This window comes from Dasypus novemcinctus, chromosome 19, assembly GCF_030445035.2.
Source record: "Dasypus novemcinctus isolate mDasNov1 chromosome 19, mDasNov1.1.hap2, whole genome shotgun sequence".
NCBI classification, from domain to species: domain Eukaryota; kingdom Metazoa; phylum Chordata; class Mammalia; order Cingulata; family Dasypodidae; genus Dasypus; species Dasypus novemcinctus.
In genome coordinates this window covers 81320990-81343271 of record NC_080691.1, presented here as the reverse complement: position 1 = coordinate 81343271, position 22282 = coordinate 81320990, and the positions used below count along the sequence as shown (strand labels likewise).

The following is a 22282-nucleotide window of genomic DNA, read 5'->3' as shown; positions in this document are numbered from 1 at the left end:
GCCCGTGGGGCTCCCCGGCGCGGCCTGGCTCCCCTGGGCCAGGTGAAGGTGTGCAGGCAGAACTTGTGTCCAGCGGCTTTGAGGAGCAGGGAGGGGTCCTCTGGGACTCACGAGGTCCTGACAGGCCCACATCTCACCCCCTCTTCTGCCTCTGCCTGGCGGGGTCCCCTCCCCTGCTCACCTGGTCTCCCACGGAGTGTCCTCCCTCCAGCCGCCAGAGGGCGCCTGTGAGCTCGAGGCGGGACCAGTCCCTCCTCTGCCCACAGCCCTCCATGGCTCCCACCGCCCCAGGGAAGGCGAGTCCACGTCCTCCCTGCGGACCTGCCCCTCCTGCCCTCCCCTCGTCCCGCTCTGCCCCTGGCTCCCTCCACTCCAGCCCAGCAGGCCCCCGTCTGCCTCAGGACCTTTGCACTGGCTGTCCCACCCTCCAGGACATTTCTCCCCCAAGTTGTGCCTAAGCTCATCTCCTTCTCTTCCTCCAGGTCTTGGCTCCAAGGCCACCTCCTCCAAGTGGCCCTCCCTGACTACCCAGCTCAAGTCTTTCCTCCTGAGACTCTTCCGGTCACCTCGCCCTGGTTATGCCTTCAGAAGCGTCTGCGCTTTCTGAAGTCACCTTGCTTCCTTCTCTGATGACTGCTGACTGCCCGCCCTCACCACTCCGCCCCCAACTAAAAAACAGAGCAAGGGACCCGCTGGCCCTGCCAGCTGCCTGTCTGGTGCACAGCAGGCTCCGAAGACGTCAGTCCAAAGAACAAGATGGCCCCTGCAACGGGCCACGTGTCACTGGCTCTCGCTCGGGTCAGAGACTGGTCTGCGCCCAGGGCCGCCCCACCCACCACACCCCGGAAAATTCGCTCTTTGGACTCTGCCCCCAGACGTTTCACTTTCTAGAGGCCGGTGGGGCCCAAAGCCCTGCAAAGTTCTGAGTCAGGGACGAAAATAGTGGCAGGAAGTGACTGTTTGGGTGACTCACGCCAGGCCCGCCCTCCCCGCAGAGGCAACAGCAGGCAGAATTCATTGTTCAAATGGGGCTGCCCCGGCGGGAGTGGCTTGAGGCTGGTGGGGCTCAGCTCCACCCCTCCTGAGCCCTCCCTCAAGCCCGTTCGGCCCGTGGTAGGTCGGCTTTTTCCGTTGTCCAGCGTGGGTGACTCTGGGCTCTGGAATTCTCCTCTTTGGGCCTCGGTTTCCCCATCTGTCAAATGGGCGTGATAATATGAGCTGCTACCTCAAGGGGTCCTTGGGGGGATTAAAATGCGTTGAACAGAGACAATTCACAAGCATGGACGCTGTATTTGTGTGGTGTCTCACGAGATCTGTTGAGGACCCTGAAACACCAAATGTTCGGAGGAGGAAGCCGGCTGAGAGAGGGCAAGACACTTGCCCAACGTCACACAACAGGACAGGAACCCAGCCTTGGTGGTGGTCCTCCAAAGGCCCTTCCCATCAAGGCACACCCCAAAGAAAAAGGACTGTGGGAGAAACGGCCGCATATGCCCCCTGTATTTACGCTCTCCCATTTCCCTGCGGTCTGAACTGACTTTAAGAGAAGCACATGGCCGCTCCGAGCACAGACTACATTTCCCAGCCTCCCTTGCAGCCGGAGGGCGGGCCTACGGCCACACTGACCAACGAGGTGCGAGCCGACGCCTACGTAACTTCCGGTTCCGGCCTTTCACGCGGAAGCGAGGGCGTTCCGGCTCCCATTTCGGAAACAAGAGCCACGTTTTTAGCACTAAGCCCGCGGCGCGGGAGCGGCGTTCAATAAATATTTATTATCATCAAAAGGCCGCGCCCGTGGCCCCCCAGCCCGTTCCTCCCCGTCCCCAGGGGTCACTCCGCCCCTCCCGGCTTGTCCTCGGGGGCCTGCGCCCCGCGCTGCCCCCACATGTGGTTGTAGAGCCCCAGCTGGACCATCTGCGCGTGGTGGATGATGAGGGGCTGCACCCCGGGGCCGGGAGGGGGCCCAGGGGTAGCGGGTGGGCAGGCTGGCGGCGGGGGCCCCCACGGGCGCAGGGGCGGCTGCGGGCAGCCCGGCCAGGCCGGGAAGGGTGGCTGGGGCCCCGGGGGTCCCTGGCCCCCGCCGGGTCCTGGCACCCCAGAAGGCACCTGCGTCCCAAATGACATCTGGGCCCCGAAGGCGGCCTGGAGCGCCTCCATCTGGCCCTGCCAGGCCAGGTAGCTCCGGCAGTAGGCCGAGTAGGCACTGCTCAGGGCCGCCGCCCGCTGCCGCTCCCCCTCCAGGCGCTGGCTCTGCTCGCGCATGGCCCGGGCCTCCTGCTCCCGCTCCCACGTGGCCCTGCGCGCCCGCAGCGTCCGGGCCCTGAAGGTGTTGCCCACCCTCCTGGCGAAGATGGGGGAGTGCTCGTCCAACATCACCAGGCCGGCGAGCAGGCCGGCCGTGTCGGGGCCGAGCTGGGCCCGCGAGGTCTCCAGGGGCAGGAAGGGGATGACCGAGTCGTGCCAGCCGTGCCGCGTGAGGCTGCCCATCAGGGCCTGGCTGACCTGGTGCAGGCTCAGGCGGCAGTCGAAGTTGGAGGTGAGCAGCAGGACGGTGAAGGCCGAGTGGTCGATGGCGTCCTGGAGACAGCGCAGCTCGCCGCGCCCGGGCACCTGGAAGTCCTCGCAGAAGGTGGCCCCGTCGGGCACCCCGAGGGCCTCGAGCCTCTCGCGCACCCTCAGGGCGACGTGCTCGTCCACCCGGGCGTGGAGGATCACGAAATTGTAGAATTTCTGCTCCCACGCCTCCAGCTCAGGGGGCGGGGGGCAAGGGGACGAGAAGGGGGCGGGGGAACAAGGAGGCGGGAGAGGAGGAGAGACGGGGGACGTTTTGGGGGCTGACGGGGTAGGTGGGCAGAGCATGGCTTCCTGGGAAGTAGTGTCTTCTACGGAAAGGGGGAGCGGTGTCCGGGCATTGGCAGGGCGAGGGTTTTCGGGGGGCTCGGGAGCGGGCGATGGGAGAGAGTTGGGGGCTTCGGACACCTCTGTGCAATCCACTGGGCGGTGGGAGCTGGTTTCGGGGACAGCCGAGGGGCCCAGGAGGCCCTCGGGGCTGGGATCGGGGGCCACCGTGGGAAGGCCGGCGGCTGGGGCGCCCGCCGTCTGCAGGGAGCCGGGCCAGCTCATCTCCTCGGGCACCGGGCTGACCAGGGGCTCGTCGCAGAGCTTGCTGGGCCCGGGTGGGGCGCGGTGCTGGGAGATGAAACGCATGGTGGGCGACTGGCTGATCTCCAAATCGCTGGCCAAGGAGGACGGGGTGTCCGTGGATCGCAGGGGGCACCCCTGGCTCCAGCCCGACAGGCCCTCAATGGGCTGTGGAAGGCTCCGGGTGGCCGAGGGCGACGCCGAGGACGGCGGGAGGCAGCCCAGTTCGGAGCGAAGGGGCTGGAAGCCCCCCGGGTTCCCGGCCATGTCCCACCCGCACCGGTCCCGGGCCTCCGCCTGGAGCTCGCCCAGCCGAGGGTCGTCTCTGGATGCCAGGACCCGGAGGGCCACCCCGAAGGCCTCTTCCCGCAGAGACGCGGGGCATAGCTTCTCCTCGGCCAGCAGGTGGTACAGGTGGGCCACAGTCCAGGCCAGATAGGGCGGCTCCCCGGGGCTCTCGGCGCGGTTCACACCCGCCCACCGGCGGGCCACGAGCCGGGCCACCTCGTCCGCGCGCAGCGCCTCCAGGGAGATGCGCGCCTCGGTCTCCTGGCCCAGCCTCAGGAGCACCATGGCGTGCAGGAGGTGGGCGCCCGGGCAGCGCCGCGTCTTCAGTTTGTGCTTCAGGTACAAGAGCTTGTCCTGGCCTGCCCTGCCTAGCACGTCGAAGGCGCCGGACAGCGATGGGCCTGGACCGGCCATGGGCATGGGGGGGCGCGGCCTCCGGCGGCGGGGGACGCGCAGAGTGGCCGAGACATGTTCCGCCCCCCCTGCCACCTGCGCACCCGGCGTCCCCTCACTGTACCAGGTCCCGTCGGGTCAGACCTGGGGGAGAAGGGAGCAGGCGGTTACTGCTAGACGTTGCACAGCCCGGATGCCTCCCCACTTGCCCATCTTTCAGCTGCACTGTGTCCAGGCAGGTGACCTTGGAGCAAGATGCATCACCTGCCCCCAACCACAGCTCCCGCCACCGCAGAATGAGAAGAACTGGCCAGTGCCCTGGTGTTCACCTGCACGGAACTCGTTTACACAACGACCTGGAAGAGGGAGGCGCGGGGGAGCGGAGAGAGCTCGGCGTTGAGCGCCTGCCTCCCAGGTATGAGGTCCTGGGTTCTATCACAAGGTAGGCGCTTGTGGTGGTTTGGAACTGTATGTACATCAGAAAACCAAATGTTCTTAAAGTTAACCCATTCCCGTGGGCGTGGACCCATTGCAAGTACGACCTTTGGGTGAGGCTGCTTCAGGTAAGGTGTGATCCAGCTCACGTGGTATGGGTCTTAATCCTACTATTGGAGTCCTTTTTAAGAGAATGAAATTCAGACAGAGGGAGAGAGCCACGGGAAGCAAAAAGCTGAACCAGAACCCAGACAAGAAGAGACCAGAAGAGGCTGCCCTGTGCCTGGCCATGTGGCAGGGGAGCCAAGAATGACCGGCAGCTGGTCTTTGGGAAGAAAGCATTGTCTTGATGATGCCTTGATTTGGACATTTTTTCCAGCCTCAAAACATTGCGTGGGGAAGCAGATGTGGCTTGAGCAGCTGGGTGCCCGCCTACCACGTGGGAAGTCCTGGGTTTGGTTCCCAGGGGCCCCTAAAGAAGATGACCAAGACAGCAAGCTGACACAGCAAGGTGACGCAACGAGATGTGGTAACGAAGAGACACAACAAGGAAACCCAATGAGAGACACAACAAGCGGGAGCAGAGGTGGCTCAAGCCACTGGGCGCCTCTTTCCCACATGGGAGGTCCTGGGTTCAGTTTCCATGCCTCCTAAAAAGAAGAGGAACAGACGCAGAGAGCACACAAACGAACAGACACAGGAGAGAGCGAACACAAGCAATGAGGGGGTGGAATAAAGAAAATAAGTCTTAAAAACCGTGAGTAAATTCCCACTGTTTAAACCCAGCCCTTCTCGTGGTATCTGCTTGTAGCAGCCTAGAAAATGAAAACAATGCTATTATTTTTCCCATTTATCGATGAAGAAAAGGAGGCACAGAGAGGTCAGGCCACTTGCCTAAAGCCACACAGCTAGGGAGGAATGGGATTTGAACCTAAGCAATGTGGCTCATTAGGCTGTGTCTAACCATAAGGCCACATTGCCCAGGAGAATAGTAACAGCCTCTTGATGGGCTCATTTCAGGAAATGAAGTTGCGTTAACACTTGGAAAGTTCCGAGCCTGATGACCGGTAAGCAGTGGGTGCTCAATACGTGCAGCATGAGTGGCAGGAGGCCTCCACGATGGTCTCCGATAACCCTTACATCGGTACCGGGGTTAGTCTGCGTGACCGACTGAATACGGAAGAAAGGATGGGCTGTCCATTCTGACGTTGGATTCTAAAACACCCTGTCCTGTGGCTTCTGTCTCGGTCACCCTCTCTCTGTCCCTCTTTCTGGGAACGCTGTGTCTGGATGGTCCACTGGAGAGGCCGTAGCAGTGGCAGTCCCTGGCCCACAGCCATGTGAGGGCGCCGCCTCGGATTAGGTCCTCCAGCCTCGGTGGAGCCTTCAGATGATTCCATTCCAGAAGACAGCTTGACTCAACTTCTCGAGAGAATCTGAGAAGCAACCATCCAGCCAAGCCATCCCCAGGCCTCAGAAATTGTGCGGGATGGTAAACTGATCAACGCTCGTGGTTTCAAGCCTGCTAACTCTGGGACGATTTGTTACGCAGCCATAGCTAACTCGCACAGCTAGCATTTCTCATATTATGAGCTCGCTAGGGCTGAGGGCCAGCTCTAGCCTCAGAGTGCTGCTAAACCGTTTGGAAGTCATTTCCTCTTCTCAGAAAAGTCAAGTCAGGGCAGGGGGACTGGGGAGCTAATGCGTAATGGGTATAGGGTCTGTTTGGGGAGATGGCAGAGTTTTAGGAATGGAAGGTGGTGAGGGGATCGCAATCTAACGAATTTAATGAAGCGCGTTGAATGTGTGCTTGGGGGTGGCTGAGGCGGGAAAGTTTATGTTGTCGATAGGTTCCCACGAATGAAAAAAAAGGACAACTAAGGTGACAATGACAAGTAAATGAAATACATGATCCTGGATGGGACCTATCAAGGGAGGAGAAAAGGTTCAAATGGACATGATCGGGACCTATGGGAAAATTGGACTCAGACTATCAGCTTTATGTCAGTGTCAAAGTTCTTGAACTTGGTAACTGCACTTGAGGTGCCCCACAAGCAAACATCCTTGTTCTTAGGAAATGTTCGCGGACATGTTACGTGCTTAAGGAGCAGGATGCGTTTGGAAAATGGCTTGATAAAAACAGCTGTACAGACAAACAGAAAGACAACCAGCCAGATGGATGGATGGATGGCTAGCTAGCTAGCTAGAATGATGTGGCAGATGTGACAAAATGTTAAAGTTGGTGGATCTAGTTATCTGAGTAGGGAATATTTTGGGGTTCTCTGATTGGGGCTTGTACTATTTTTATAACTGTCCTGTAAGCTCAGTATTTCAAAATAAAATGGAAAAAAAAACACAAAAAAAACAGCCAAGCGGAGGCTCCCCGCCTTAGCTGTTTCTTCTGGTAGGAAAGCTCTTTCCCAAGACCTTATTTCATCATTCGTTAAATTAGAATCATAGATGAGGGCGCTGGCCCTGGACCGCCACCTCAGCTCCTCCTCCCATTCTGTTCCTCCCACGTCACCCTGTTCCTCCCACAACAGAGCCTTGACCTTGGGTAACCTCTTTTGTGCGTGTGCATTAAACCTTCCGCGTCTACCCCCGCTTCCCCAGGGGGCTGTGGCGTGGGCGAGCTGGGTGGTTGCCAGATCGCTGACGCAGAGGGCTGGCAGCTCATCACTACTTGTTGAGTGAATGAATGAATGAATGAATGAATGGGGCCACTACTCCTATCCTTCCAAGGTTGCGGAGGAGAAAACGGGGGCCCAAAGAGAAGGCGCTTCCCAAAGGCACGTGGCAAGGACCCTTGGGGAGAGGGCTCCAAGCCCTGTCGTTTAAGTCGCCAGCGCCCCAATGAGTGTCACTGTGAGACTCGAGGCGAACGCAAATCCTGAGGTCTGTTTCGGGGACCGTACGCCTTCTGGGTGCCCCTCAGCCTGTCCCCACCTGGTACCCAGGACAAGAGCCAACAGCCCGGGCCAGGGGGGCTCCAGCGGGGACAATCCCGTCCCCCAGGGGACACCAGGCAGTGTCTGGAAATATTCTGGATTGTCACGTCGGCGGCCTGCAACGCACAGGTCGGCCCCCGCCCGCAGAGAATGACCCGGCACCCAAGGTCAACGTCGGCTCTGCGATGTTGGGGAGAAAAAGCTGACTTTGACCGCCCAGCCCCTTTGCTGACAAGCTGCAGACCACGTCTTACAAATGATTCAGGATTTTTGAGCAAATTGGCGCCACTGGGGCCAAAGTCCATGATACCAGCGAGGGGCGTGGGAGGGCGCCGGGGGCAGGAATCAGAAAGGGCAAGAGGACGTGACTCAGCCAGGGAGGGGGCGTGCAGAGACGGGGTCCTGGAGGGAGAAGCAGGAAACGAAGCTCGCGGCTGTCTGGGTGCTCTGGAAAATGGAAGCCACCCTCTGGGGAAGTGCCACGGTGGAGGGACCCACAGAAGAGGAGAAGTTTGAGGTTGACGGAGAAGGAGGGGGAAAGCGAGAAAGGCCGCCGCAGTGCCCGCCGCGTGGCTGCATAGCAGCCTGGCAGTTCCTCAAAAGGCTAACTACAGACTTGTCACATGACTGGGCCGTTCCACTCCTGGGCGTGCACCCAAGAGAACCGATAATAGACGTCCACGCCGAGCCCTGTGCACCAGCGCTCAAAACGTGGACACAGCCCCAGTGTCCCCCAACGGACCAACAGAGATGGCGGAATATTATTCAGCCACGAAGAGGAATGCAGCTCTGATTCGTGCTACGTTCAAGCTGGAGGGATCTTGAGATCGTTAGGCTATGTGAAAGAAGCAGGACTCAGAGCTTGCCGTTGTATGAGCCCATTACACGACATGTCTAGAACAGGCAAGTCCACGAGACAGGAAGTGGATCCGTGAGATGCTCCCCCCACACACGTTCTCCTTTCCCATTTTTCCTGCTGGCTAGGAAGTGAATGTGATGGCTGGAGCCACAGCAGCCATCATGGACCGTGAAGTAACATTGGGACTGGAGTCCCAGGTGGCAGAGCAACAGGATAGAAGGAACCTGAGTCCCTGATACTCCAATGACTCGCAGCTGAGCACAACTTGATGGGGTCATCAAGGGGTTCACCTGACTGCCTCACCTTATCCTTCTTCTAGGAAGCATACCCTAATGTATGCTCATAGCTCTTGTTCTTCCCATCATGGGAACTTAGCGTCTCTTCCGTACTAAGCGTCCTGAGAGCTGGGTCCCCATTCCCGCATACCCCCATATCCTAGAGCAGGGTCTGCACTGCCGCTGCCTGTGGGGGCCAGGCTGGCAGAGGCCACCCATCCATTACGTGTGTACTTAATGGCAGGCACTGCTGGGGATACACAGTGGACAACAGAGACAAAACTCTGCCCTCATGGAATTGACTTTCTAATAAGAGAGACAATCAACAAATAAATAAATAGTAAATATTATCTGTGAAGTGCCCCAAAATGTGTTCACCGAGTGTGATGAGTGCGCCGCAGTGATGAGGGAGGTTGTTGGTGTGGGAGGAGTGGGGTGGGGGTGGGGGGTGTCCTGGAACCTCTTATATTTTTCAGTGTAACATTTTTGTGTATGATGTATGTATCTTCAAAAAAATACAATTTCCAAAAATGATGTGGGGGTGGGGAGTGGGTTATATGGGAACCTCTTATGTTTTTGCTTTTTTATGTTTTTTAATGTAACATTCCTTGTGATCTATTAACTTTAATTTTTAAAAAAAATCCTTTGCTTATTTAAAAAAAATAAATAAATAGTAAAATGTGGGGGCAGATGTGGCTTAAGCAGCTGGGTGCCCGCCTACCATGGGGGAGGTCCTGGGTTCAGTTTCCAGTGCCCCCTAAAGAAGACGAGCAAGACAGCAAGCTGATGCAACGTGCTGGCATGGCAAGCTGACTCAACAGGATGACACGACAAGGAAAACACAATGAGAGACTCAACAAGCAGGGAGTAGAGGTGGCTCAAGCGATTGGGCGCCTCCCTCCCACATGGGAGGTCCCGATTTCAGCTCCCAGTGCCTCCTAAAAAGTAGATGGGCAGACACAGAGAGCACACAACGAACAGACACAGAGAGCAGACAGCGAGCACAAACGAGGGGGCCGGGGAAGAAATAAATACAAAATAATAATAGTAAAATGTACAGCGTATGGGATGGTGAGAAATGCTCCAGGGAACCTGCAGCAGGAAAGGCGGATCAAGAATACAGAGATTTGCGGGGAGCGGGAGGAGGTATTTTCAGTTGTAAACAATGTGATCCAAGAAAACATCAATGAGAAAGAGCCATTGAAGCAGGACAGAAGGTTGGTGAGTGTCTCGTGGGGATACCTGAGGGCAAAGCAACCCAGGCAGGGAAGCCTGAGCCAAGGCCCTGGGGCAGGACCGGGCGTGTTGAGGGAACAGGGAGGAGGCCCTTGTGGCTGGAACAGAGAGAACGAGGTGGAGGGCAGGAGGAGGGGAGGGCAGCGAGGGGACAGTGTATACAGGGCCTGGGGGGCCACGGGGAGGACGTGGGCTTTTACCCCAAGGAAGGTGGCAGCCCTGGAGGGCTGTGGGCAGAGGAGGGCGGGCCCTGACCTGGTGCTCCCAGGCGCCCTCTGCCTGCCGCAGGGAGAACAGACTGTAGGGGGGCTGGGGGGGGCGATGGGAACCTGGGCAAAGGTGACTGCACAGACTCAGACGGAGTCAGACCAGGGGGATCGAGAGGCAAGGGCAGGAACCTCGGCCAATCGGGTGGGCCATGAGGACCTGGCACCCCCCCGGACCTGTCAATGCAGGGTCTGTGACTCAGCTTTCGCCGATTGTCGCCAGGAGGGCAAACGGGCAGATTGTTCAGGAGGAACCAGAAATCCAGACGTTCAGGAATACCTAATTTTTACAAGATGACAATTTAAATATTTTAAAAGACGCCTGATGAGCTTTTCAAAAAAAGCACGTTTGTGGTTCAGTGCGCAATCCCTAGAGTGAAAACTTGGAACATGTTTGTTGAAGAATAAGTAAATGAAGTGTGTGAGGAGGAGGAAGGGATAGGGATACAGCACTCCACTCATTCACTCATTCACTCATTCATTCATTCATTCATTCATCCATCCAAGAAGTAATTTTTTTAGCATCTGCCATGTATCAGGAGCCCCAGGACGTATCGGAAATTCTGTAGAGACAAAAAGGAAATAGTCCCTTCCGACTGGGAGCTCACAGTCTAGCGGGTAACAAGAGCTGACCTGAAATAAGGACTCACTAGCTACCACGGCAGCTTCCTTTTGTTCCGCCAGCTCATGAGGCACAGCCCTGCCTCAGGACCTTTGCACTGCATGTTCCCTCAGCGGGGAATGTTCCTCCCTTTAGCCCACGGCGATTCCCAACCCAACTTTGGGGTTTTGTTCCAGCCGGCTGGGATCATAACTTTTGCACAATTGCTCTTGTCAGGGAGGAGTCAAAAAGTAAATCCCCCGTCTCGTTGTGTAAATAAAGTTTACACAAACACATATGTACATGAGTGAGAGGCACGCAGCCACACTCACTCATTTACCTATGGCCTGAGGTTGCTTTCCCACTAAGACAGCAGACTGGATTATTTAAGACAAAGGCCATCTGGCCCCCCAAACAAAATATTTCCTGTCAGGGCTACCAGATGGGAACTTTGGTTTTGTTTTCCATGCCATAGAGGGACAAAATTGGCCAAGATGGGAAGCAGAGCTGGCTCAAGCAGCAGAGGGCCCGTCTACCATATGAGAGGTGCCAGGTTCGGTTCCTGGTGCCTCCTAAAGAAGATGAGCAAGACAGCTGATGCGGCGAGCTAATGCGACCAATATCGTTCAACGAGATGACGCAACGAAGAGACACAACAAGGAAGCACAATGAGAGACACAACAAGCGAGAACAGAGATGACCCAAGCAATTGGGTGCCTCCCTCCTACACGGGAGGTCCCGGGTTCAGTTCCCGGTGCCTCCTAAAAAGAAGACAGGTACACAACAAACAGATACAGAGAGCAAACAGCAAGGGCAAACAACTGGGGTGGAGGCGTAGGAATAAATAAATAAAATAAATATTTGGAAAAAAAATAAAAATTGGCCGAGATGACACAGTTCATCACTGGCAGACCGCCTATTCGGCGCCAACGCCTGTGACTGAAGCCACAATCCTATATGACCATCTCTGTGGTCCCGTGTAATTCCTCTGGGGTATAACGACATTCTCCCTGCCTGGGCCAACAGCACCGTCCAAGAGAACTTTCCGGGGCGATGGACGCGTTCTCCATCGGTACGGTTCAGCGTTGTAGCCTCTGCCTCGTATGGCTACTGAGTGCTCGAACTGGGGCCACTGCTACCGAGGAGAAACCACATTTTACCTTTTATTCAAATTTTAATTAACTGACATTTCAACTTAAAAGCTGAAGCAAGGGAGCAGATGTAGCTCAAGGGGGAGAGCACCGGCTTCTCATACACCAAGTCCCAGGTTCGATCCCCAGTACCTCCTGAAGACAAAACCATCAAGTAAACAGAAAACAACTACTCTCATTGGGGAGCGTATGTAGCTCAGTGGCTGAGCACCTGCCTCCATCTTTGAGGTCCTGGGTTCTATCCCCAGTACTGCCTAAAAAACAAACAAAAAAGCTGAAGCAGTGTAAAAACTTTTTTCCCCCCATTGAACAAACCTTTATTCTTTTGGGAGGAACCCATTTCCCTTTCACTGTTGAAAAGTCAGCGTCTGAATTGAGATGTGCTGTGGATGTAAAATACACACTGGGATTTCAAAGAAATCAGTACGAAAAGAGAAGGTCAGATCCCCGTGCATAATTTCTACATTGGTTATATGTTGGATATACTGGTTAACTAAGATTTATTCAAATTAATTTCACCTGTTTTTCCTTTCATTAATGTGGCTGCTAGAAAATTTAAAATTATGTGTACACCTCGCATTTTATCTCTGGACAGTGCAGGTTTAGAAATTTCCATCCAGTTAAGTTGGAGTTAGTGTTATTTTGGAGGCACAGAGAGGTTAAGCAAGTAGCCCAGAAGCACATAGCTTGCCAGGGGCAAACTAGACTTAAAGCCAGGCTACTGGCCCCAGAACCCACAGAGCCTGTGGTCTCCAAAGTGTACTGCCACAGATTCCAGCTTGCATGGACCTAGCTACATGGCTTGAGCAACTATATTATCTAGTTTTTATTGAACTAACTCTCATGAAATTGGCGTGTGGACTCCTGAAGAGAGATGGAGCCAGGCGACGTTGCAGGCACAAGGGAGCAGGAAAGAGGCACAGCGCACAGCTCCTTATGGTGCGAGCTTGCTGCCAGCCACACAGCGGGATAAAGACGACGACGATCTTACATTCCGGTGGGACCACACCACAAGCCGACTGAACATTCTGAAATAATCAAGACGACTATTAGAAATCTGGCCCCAAATCACCCTTAACGGCAATAACCGTCAGACCAACTGTTCTTCCCACCTTCGGACGCCTCCCAGGAACAGCTGCGTATACAGCTCACAAAGAAAAGAAAAACAGACACGTCGGGTACGCCCTCCAGCTTTTAACTGATTTAGGGACACGGCTGATAAATCATGGCCCGGGAGAGGGTGGTCCCTCCTGGGAGGGGCGTGAGTGGCGATGGCGTCACCTTCTGTTTCAAGCTGTGTTCACTTTGTCAGAATTCATCACATTCAGCGCCTATGATTTGTGTCTTTCCCTTACGCAGTCTGAACATCAATATAACATGAAAGGAGAAAAGTTGGGAGGTCCCTGGACTTCCTGGCAGCGATGTGAAAACCAAATTATTTCTGAAATAGTTGCCAACAGTGAATAAAGGAGATTTTGTATAAAACTCTGGCATTGCACCAAACATTTCAAGAAGAGCTAACACTAATCCTCCAAAAAAACCGAAGAGGAGGGAGTGCTTCCTAATTCATTCTACGAGACCAACATCACCCTCATACCAAAGGCAGATAAAGATACCACAAGAAGAGAAGATTACAGGTGAATATCTGTTATGAATATAGATGCAAAAATCCTCAACAAAATACTAGCAAATCAAATCCAATAGCACCTTTTTAAAAAAAAGATTTATTTTATTTTCTTTCTCTCCTCCTTGTTGTTTGCGCTTGCTGTCTGCTCGCTGTGTCTGTTTGTTGTGTACTCGTCGTCGTCTTTTTTTTTTTAGGAGGCATGGGGAATCGAACCCGGGACCTCCCATGTGAAAGCCACCTCTGCTGCCCCAATAATAGCACCTTAAAAGAGTTACACACCGCGATCGAGTGGGACTTATCCCAGGAATGCCAGGACGGGTCAATGTAAGAAAATCAATTAATGTAATACACCACATTGACAGAACGCAGGGAAAAAACACATGAGCATCTCAATTGGCGCAGAAAAGGCACTTGACAAAATTCAGCACCCCTTCTTGATAGAAAAATAAACCCTTAGAAAACTAGGAGTAGAAGAAAACGTTCTAACACGGTAAAGGGCATCCATGAAAAACCCGCAGCTAACGCTGTCCTTGCTGGAGAAAGACTGCACGCTTTGCCTCCAGGGCCGGGAACAGGACAGGACGCCCAGGGTCACAGCCACTCTTCAACCCTGCCCTGCGAGCGCTGGCCAGAGCCGACGGGCAAGAGGAAGCAGCAGAACGCATCCAGAGGGGAAAGGAAGAGGTGAAATTTTGCACATGAAAAATCCACACCTCTAGCATGAATAAATGAATTCAGCAAAATGGCAGGATACAAGGTCAACACCCAAAAACAGGAGTGTTCTAAACACAGGCAATAAAAACCCGGAAGGCAAAATCAATAAAAAAATTCCATTTACAACGGCTACTAAAAGAATCAACTACCTAGGAATCAGTCTAACCAAGGATGTAAACGACATACCCAGAAAACTACAAAACATCGCTAAGAAAAATCAAAGAAGACCCACATACAGGGAAGAACATTCCATGGTACGGAGTGGAAGACTAAATATTGTTAAGATGTTAATTCTACCCAAGGTGATGAACGATCTCAATCAAAAAAAAAAAAAAAGAACAATCCCAATCAAAATTCCAACAACCGTTTTTGCAGAAATGGAAAAGCCAATCATCAAATTTCTAGGGAAGGGTGAGGGGCCCTGAATGGCTAAAGCCGTCTTGATAAAGGTGAGTGAAGTTGAACGACTCACGCTTCCCAATTTTAAAACGTATTACATGGGGAGCAGATGTGGCTCAGGCAGTTGAGCGCCTGCTTCCCCGATGGGAGGCCTTGGGCTCAGTTCCTGGTGCCTTCTAAAAAAAACAAACGAACAACAAGCAAAACAAATGAAACAACCAATTCAGGGGAAATGATGAAACTCAGTGATTGAGCTCCAGCTTCCCACATCCAAGTTCCCAGGTTAAAAAAAAACAAACCAAAAAAAATCTTATTATGAAGTCACTGTAATCGAAACAGCATGGTACTGGCACGAGGACAGACATATGGACCAATGGAATTTAATTGGGAGCTCAGAGATCAACCCTCACATTTACAGCCCAACTGATTTTTTGAAAAGGGGTTCAAAACCACTCAGCTGGGAAAGGATAATCTCTTCAACAAACGGTGCTGGGAAAACTGGCTCTCCATTTGAAAGAAGGGGGGGGGGACCCCTATGACACACCTTAACACAAAAATCACCTCAAAATGGACCAAAGACCTAAACAGAAGAGCCAGAACTATTAAACTCTTAGATGAAAACATTGGAAAGCATCTTCAGTACCTTGTGTAAGTCAATGGTTTCTTAGACTTTACACCCAAAGCACAAGCAACCAAAGTGCAAATAGATACATGGGACCTCATCAAAATAAAAACATTCGTGCCTCAAGGACATTTCATCACTAAAATAAAACAGCTACCTGCACAATGGGAGAAAATATTTGGAAACCACATATCCAATAAGGGTCTAATATCCAGACTATATCTACCAAGAAATCCTTCAACTCAACAACTAATCTTAAAATGGACAAAAGACATGAATAAACATCTCTCCAAAGAAGATACACGAGTGGCCAAAAAGCACAAGGAAAGATGCTCAACATCATTAGCCACTAGAGAAATGCAAAGTAAAACCACAACGAGATTCCACGTCACACTCTGTAGGAATGGCTACTACTTTTTTAAAAAATGGAAAATTGCAAGTGTTGGCGAGGATGTGGAAAAATAGGAACGTCCCATTCACTGCTCACAGGAATGCGAAATGGTGCGGCCTCTGGAAGATAGTTCGGTGGTTCCTTAGAGAGTTAAGGATAGAATTACAATCTGAACAATCCCACTGCTAGATATATACCCAGAAGAATTGAAAGAAGGGACTCAAAGCAGGTATTTGTACACTGATGTTCATAGCAGCATTATTCATAATCGCTAAAATATGGAACCAGCCCAAGTGCCCATCAACTGACGAATGGATAAACAAAATGGGACAGATACACAACGGAATATTATCCAGCCGTTAAAAAGAATGAGGACCTGATGGATGCAACGACGAGGACCTGATGGATGCAACAACGTGGGTGAACCGTGAAGACATCCTGTGGCGTGAAATCAAGCAGGCATGAAAGGACAAATATCGTATGAGTTCACTGATAGCAAATAATTAAAATCAGCATCCTCATGGCATCAGAATCTAGAAATACAGGTTACTAGGCCAACGAGGTGGGGGTAGGGAATGGGGAGTCGGGTTAAATTAGAGTTTCTACCTGGAAGGAGGGAAAAGTTTTGGTGATGGGCGGTGGTGCTGGTAGCACAAGATTGTGATCTGATTAACAGCACTGAAGCACATACTTGAATGTGGCTAAAGGGGAAGTTTTAGGCTGCATATGTGACCAGAATGTAATCTTTTTTTTAAATCCATAGAACTGGACAAATGGTACATGAGCTCTCTGATGGGAATGAAGCCAATCGAGCTGACTCAGAGAGCCCGAGGCTGGAGCTAGCTGGGTTTACAGGAAATAGAAAGAGGAGAAGGCTGTGAGCCAACGCCTGCGCGGGCGCAATCTATGAGAAGGTGGGAGTGAGTGGGGCAGGGAAGGGATAGGACGGGGTGCCGGGGTCCTGTTGGGTTGGGCCGTGCAGCCTGACGGGGGGTCAGATGGTCCCTGTTGGGGGAGGGATAGGTGAACGCTGGGGACTGGCAGGTACGCCGTGGAAACTACCCCTCTGAGGAAACTGTTTGGCGTGTGACAAGGAAAGGTGACGGGTTTAGGTGCTGGGTGGGGGCATCCGGCACCGGGCGCCCCTGGGCAGGCAGGCTCCTGGGGGGGCGTGAGGCTCGTCCTGTCCTAGCGTTCTATCACGTAACGAGTGGGAAGCTGTGATCCCCCTGTCCTGGGAGGCCTGACGTTCTCAGCGCAGGGGAGGCTCTCTCGAGAGCACCGGAGGCTCCCAGTGCGGGAGGACGACGGGCGGGTCAGGCCCCCGCGTTGCTGCAAGGATCTAAGAGTCTTGTCCTTCAGGCAGTGAAGCCCGGTGGTCGCTGCGGGCAGAGGGGGGTGGACTAGAGTAGACTGAAGAGGGGGTAGCTAGGGGGCCGTCGAAGCGTTCTGCCTGATGGTGCAATGGTGGATCCAGTCGGTGCTGAAGCTCACCAGAAATTGATAAAACTTTATTTTAGAAAAAAAATTATAAAAATTTATTTTATTTTTAGGTCTAAAATGTAAAGCATAACGTAAACTACTGACCGTGGTTAGTAGCTATGTTTCAATATTTCTACATCAGCTGTAACAATTGTACCGTCTACATGTAAAAAGGTCATTAAGGGAAGTGGATTTGGCTTAACTGATAGGGCGTCCGCCTACCACATGGGAGGTCCGCGGTTCAAACCCCGGGCCTCCTTGACCCGTGTGCAGCTGGCCCATGCGCAGTGCTGATGCGCGCAAGGAGTGCCCTGCCACGCAGGGGTGTTCCCTGCGTAGGGGAGCCCCATGTGCAAGGAGTGCGCCCCGTAAGGAGAGCCGCCCAGCGCGAAAGAAACTGCAGCCTGCCCAGGAATGGCACCGCACACAGGGAGAGCTGACAGAGCAAGATGATGCAACAAAGAGAAACACAGATTCCCGGTGCCACTGACAAGAATGCAATGCAAGTGGACACAGAGGAACACACAGCAAATGGACACAGAGAGCAGCAATGGGGCAGGAGCGGGGAGATAAATAAATAACTTTAAAAAATTAAAATTAAAAATTAAAAGATCATTACTAAGGAAGGGGGAAAAGGGGCAGGACGTTGGGCATATGGGAGTCCCCCATATTCTGTATGTCAATTTACTGTGACCTAAAACTTCTTTGAAGACATATGAAAAAAAAGTAAGATACAGAGGAAGAAATGGAAGAAAATGCCACTGTGCATACAGCACAACAGGTATTAAAGCAATGAAAGGCAAAATGGCAAAACAAATTTTAAAAAATATTTTTCAGTTTTTTAAAAATACCTCAATGTTTTTTGCTTTTTTTTGAAAATGAATTTTTTTGTCTTTTTTTTGAAGATATATAGAGCACACAAAATTTTTTACTTTATTTTAGTTTTTCTAAATTACTGTGCATTTTATCTCTGATGTTTAAGCCTGTCGTAACTAACTCATTTTCCTAGTAATTGAATTTGGCGATATCTCTGGCTTCACTTGTGAAGAAGTGTTGGATCACGGAGGGGTTCGGCTGCGGCAGGGCAGGAGCGCTGGCGTGGGTGTGAGCGACGGGGGGGCATGGAGGGAGTACCCCTGGGCACGCATGAGGGATACAGATATGTTCAAACGCTCCTGGGGCATTGCCACCGTGGGTAGAGAGTCACACAACTGAAAGAACACCGAATTCCCATCCCGGCAGCTCTGCCACGTTCTCTAATGGAACAGCAGTGCGCCTCCTCTACGTACAGGGCTGATGGCCAGTGAAGAAGGACGGTCCATGGATGCGCTCCTGATTCTGACAGCTGCCTCAGTCACCTCTTCATCTATAAAATGGGTACAATGCAGGAAGCGGACGTGGCTCAAGTAATTGAGCTCCCACCTACCACACGGGAGGTCCGGGTTCGGTTTCCGGTGCCTCCTAAAGAAGACGAGCAAGACAGCGATGTGACACGGCGAGCTGACGCAACGAGAGACACACACAAGGAAACCATAATGAGAGACACAACAAAGCAGGGAATGGAGGTGGCTCAGGCGATTTGCGCCTCGCTCCCACACACGGGAAGTCCCCGGGTTCAGTTCCCAGTGCCTCCTAAAAAGAAGACGAGCACACAACGAGCAGACACAGCAAATGCAAACAATGAGGGGATGGGGAGAAATCAATCAATAAAAATAAATCTTAAAAAAAAAAATGGATACAATGCTAAGCCCTGCCTTCCAGAGCTGTTGTGAGATTAAATGCACCGGCATGTGTAGAATATCTAGCACATAGTAGGTCCTGCCTGGACCCTACAGGCGCTGGAGTTAGAGACAACCCCACCCTCCCACCGGGGTTAAGGCTGGGGGAGTTTTGTGGAAAATGCCCACGGAGCCAGCCAGGCTCAGAATCCACCAGCCGAGACGGCTCTCACCGGCATTCCTGACAAATACCTGAAGTCAGAGTTCAGGTATTTCCTTCCTGCTCTCTCCACACGCCAGCCCGAACTCGTGCCTGCTCAGCTTCGCCCTCCCACCCCTGCCCCGACCTGGCCCAGCCACTCCACTCGCCCTTTCCTTTACTATCACCACCTTCCAGAAGGCCAGCTTTGCGTCCGCGCCACCGCCCGTGGCCTCCCGGGCCAAGTCCACGCCGCACCCTGGAGAGGGAGAGGCAGGTGGGGGTGGCGGCCTCCGCCCCCCGCCAGCTGGCCGGCCCGTTTCCCAACGTCAGTCCCCTCGTGTGTGAAAACAGCCCCCGGGGGCCACGTGGGACTTCCAGGGGGAGAGTCGAGGTGAAAACGAGGCTACAGGGTTTCGAAGGGTGCCGAGCACCGAGCGAGGGTTCACTGTAAGAAGGTAATTGTGTAACAATAAGGATTGGCAGAATTTTTTTTTTCTCTTCCTCTCCTTTTTTTTAAAAATTTAACGATGTCGGGAAGTTGCCCATCCACCCCTCCCACCCACCTACTACCCTCTCTAGCAGGTGCTTCCTGCATCGGGCAGATATTTATCAAGCACCGTGAGCTGAGATATGAAGGAGGTGAGGGGGAGAGCCTGTGCAAAGGGCCTGAGGCAGGACGGGGCTGGCATGCTAGAGGAACTCGAGCAGGCCCCTGGGGCTGGAAAGGCGGGAGTGAGGGGGAGAGCGGGAGGAGGGGAGGCGACGGGGCACGGAGTGCGGGGCCTGGTGGGCTGCGGGGAGGAATTGGGCTCCCCCTGCCCCAGGGAGGTGGGAGCCCTGGAGGGCTGCAGGCAGAGGAGGAACAGACCCTGACTCAGGGGCTCACAGGCGCCCTCTGGCTGCTGCAGGGAGGAGAGATGGGGGCAGGGGGGGTGGTGCGCAGGGTGTAGATCTTAAGTTGTTCTAGGAATGATTCATGTGATTAAGTGCTTGCTCTAAGCTCTGTACAACCTGCTCGGTCCCCTCCGCCCACTCCCGACCCTTGCCCCTCGCTCACTCTGTTCCAGCCAGGCTAATCCTCAAGGGCAAGGTCGGCCCTGCCCCGGGGCCTTTGCACTGCTTGTCCTCTCAGCCTGGACGCCCTTCCCCAGGTCTCCACTCAGATGCCACCTCCTCGGCAAGGCCCAACTCCCAGCTTAAAACCGCATACTCTGTGCTTTTACTTCGCCTCCTCCGATTTCTCACTGCCTGACGTGCCACAGATCTGACTTAGTCACGCTGTGGGAGAGCGGTCCTTTCCCTACAGAAGGGCCAGCCCCCAGGGCAGCGCTGACCTACCCGGTATACACTAGGCGCTTACTAAATGCCAACTGCATCCATCGTTGGATGGGCGGAACGGGGCCTGGCATGCATTAGGCACTCAATAAATGCTCCCTTCCTCCCCGACAAGACCTTAAGTCTTATCTGCCTCGCCAGGACTGCTAGGTAGGGCTCCAATTCACACCTTTTGGCTAATTCAGAAAAAAGATCTTTTTTACAAGAAGCTGTGGAAGGTAAAGCACGGGCGACTGTGTCTGATATGTACGGAGAGGAGGAACTGAGGGGCATGTATCGAGCAAGCAGTGATTAAGTACCTGCGAGGTAGGACGATGTTGATGCACTTTCACAGTCGCCCAAAGGAGGCGCCAGAGAGGTAAAAAAAAAATGACTTGCTCCACAGGTCAGACAGGTGGGGGGGGAGGGCAGGGATTTAAACCAGGGTGGCCCCCGCCCCTCGCCAGCCTGCAGCTGGGGGCTCTGCAAATCCCGCCAGTGCGGACACTCACATCTCACACTCTTCCCCTGGACCTTTCTAGAACCTTCTCTCTTTTTTTGACCATCTGACTGCGGGCTCCAGGAGGGCGCACCGCAGGTGTCTGCTGAAGAATGAATAAATGTCCCCTCTTGGGAAGAGGAAATGGAGGCCCAGGCAGGGTCTGGCGCTTGCCCCGCCCCCCACCCACTCACCCAAGACCCCAGTCCTCCCCCGACCTGCCTGGGTCACACAAAGCTGCCCCCCTCCCTCACCCCGACCCCCTGCCTCGGCCCCAGGGAGAGGGAAGAAACGGGGATCCGGTGAAAACGGCCTGGGCTCGGGCATTCCGGCGAGTCCGGGCGAGTCCGGGCGAGCGCAGACCTGCAAGGGTTCCCAAATCCCAGCAGGTAGGGCTCGGGGTGGGCGGCTCCGGGCTCGGTCTCAGGGAGGGGGGGGGATGTCCCAGGAACCCCCAGGGAAAAGTGGGAATTCAGGGCTTGGGGGGGGGGAAGCGCCACTTGGGGCAGGAGGAACCCGGACCTGGGCGGACAAAGGTTCGAAACCAGCATGAGGATCGCGGAACTTTGGGGTCGAAATCGAGAACGCTGGGGGAGGGATGGGGAGCCTCGCAGAGTAATCGAAACCGTTTGGGAAACCCGAGGTTCTGGGGGAGGGATCCGGGAGTTGGGAAGGGATTGTGGGACTTTGGAGAGAGAGCTTTAGTGTTAGGGAGAAATCCGGGGTGTTGAGAATTTGGGGTTCGGGGAGGGGCCCGGGGAGTTGGGTAAGGCTCGGGGGTGCTGGCGAGGAATGTGGGGGCGCCGGGGAGGGCAGCTGGAGCATTGAGGGGAGCTATGAACACGCGGCGCGAGGACTCCAGGAGCTCCCTCCAGGGTGGAAGAGGTGGTTTCCGACGCTGGCGAGTAGCGGGCGACCCGCTAACTGCAAGCCTGCCGGGCTGCCCCCTGCGTGTGTCGGCCACTTCCCAGCCAGCCCTCGTCCCTTCCCCACCTACCGGGCATTCCGGGGCTGCCTGCCGCGCGCTCGAGTCCTCGGGCCGGGCTTCTGGTGACGGGGCCAGGAGGTGGCCCGCGCGCACAGGGCGCCCCGCGGCTCCACCCCCGCGGTCCCCGCCTCTTCCGCACCCCAGGCCGCGAAGGGAGGAAGCCCGCGGCGCTGAGGTCACGCTTTCGGGGCCCTTCCCGCCCCCGGCCCGGGAAAACCCCCCAGGCGCCCCGCAGCCCCTCCTCCGGGGGCCACTTTCGGTCAGATTGCGCTCTTCCTGCGCGCCTCGCGCCGGGACCCCGGCGGGGAGCCCACGGTCCCCAAGACAGTGGCCACCAGTTAAAAATCAGATCCTCCCAATTAGTGAGCACTTTGCAGGTAATAAAGTGGGGTGGGGGGGGGCAGGGATAAGGAAACAGGTGTGCTGAGGGGCGGCGACCCTGGACTGATAGGAGGGGCAATTCGTCGTGGCCGCCCGCAGAGGGGTTTGGCGGCGACCGGGTGGTTGGCAGAGGGGCGACAGGACGACTTACCTCGAAGCTGCGTTTGCATATTTCGCGAACAGTTTTGAATCCATAGTGTGTGGGGAGGGGGCACCTTTTGGGGACCCTGACCTCGGGGTGCACATACCCAAGGGTCCAGGATCCTTTAGGGTGCCTGCAAAAATGCTTTCAAATCGGGAAGGAAAAAGATAATTCAAAATCCAGCCTGGGCTACATTTTGTCTTCATACCA

General features: G+C 54.3%; 1 protein-coding gene across 2 annotated transcripts; it reads right to left on the bottom strand.

Annotated features, from left to right (window-relative positions):
* Positions 1-1044: 1044 nt before the first annotated feature.
* TICAM1 (TIR domain containing adaptor molecule 1) lies at positions 1045-21652 on the bottom strand. 2 transcript variants are annotated; one of them, XM_058282040.2, is made up of 3 exons: positions 21559-21651; positions 18118-18289; positions 1045-3966 (listed from the first exon to the last, which is right to left on the bottom strand). In XM_058282040.2, the coding sequence occupies exon 3, from the start codon at positions 3847-3849 to the stop codon at positions 1831-1833; it is 2019 nt and encodes a 672-aa protein (XP_058138023.1). In that variant the 5' UTR covers positions 3850-3966; positions 18118-18289; positions 21559-21651; the 3' UTR covers positions 1045-1830. The 2 variants fall into 2 exon arrangements, with proteins under 2 accessions (XP_058138023.1, XP_004464287.2); XM_004464230.5 differs by lacking the exon at positions 18118-18289 and having other exon boundaries at positions 21559-21652.
* Between the last annotated feature and the right edge of the window lie 630 nt (positions 21653-22282).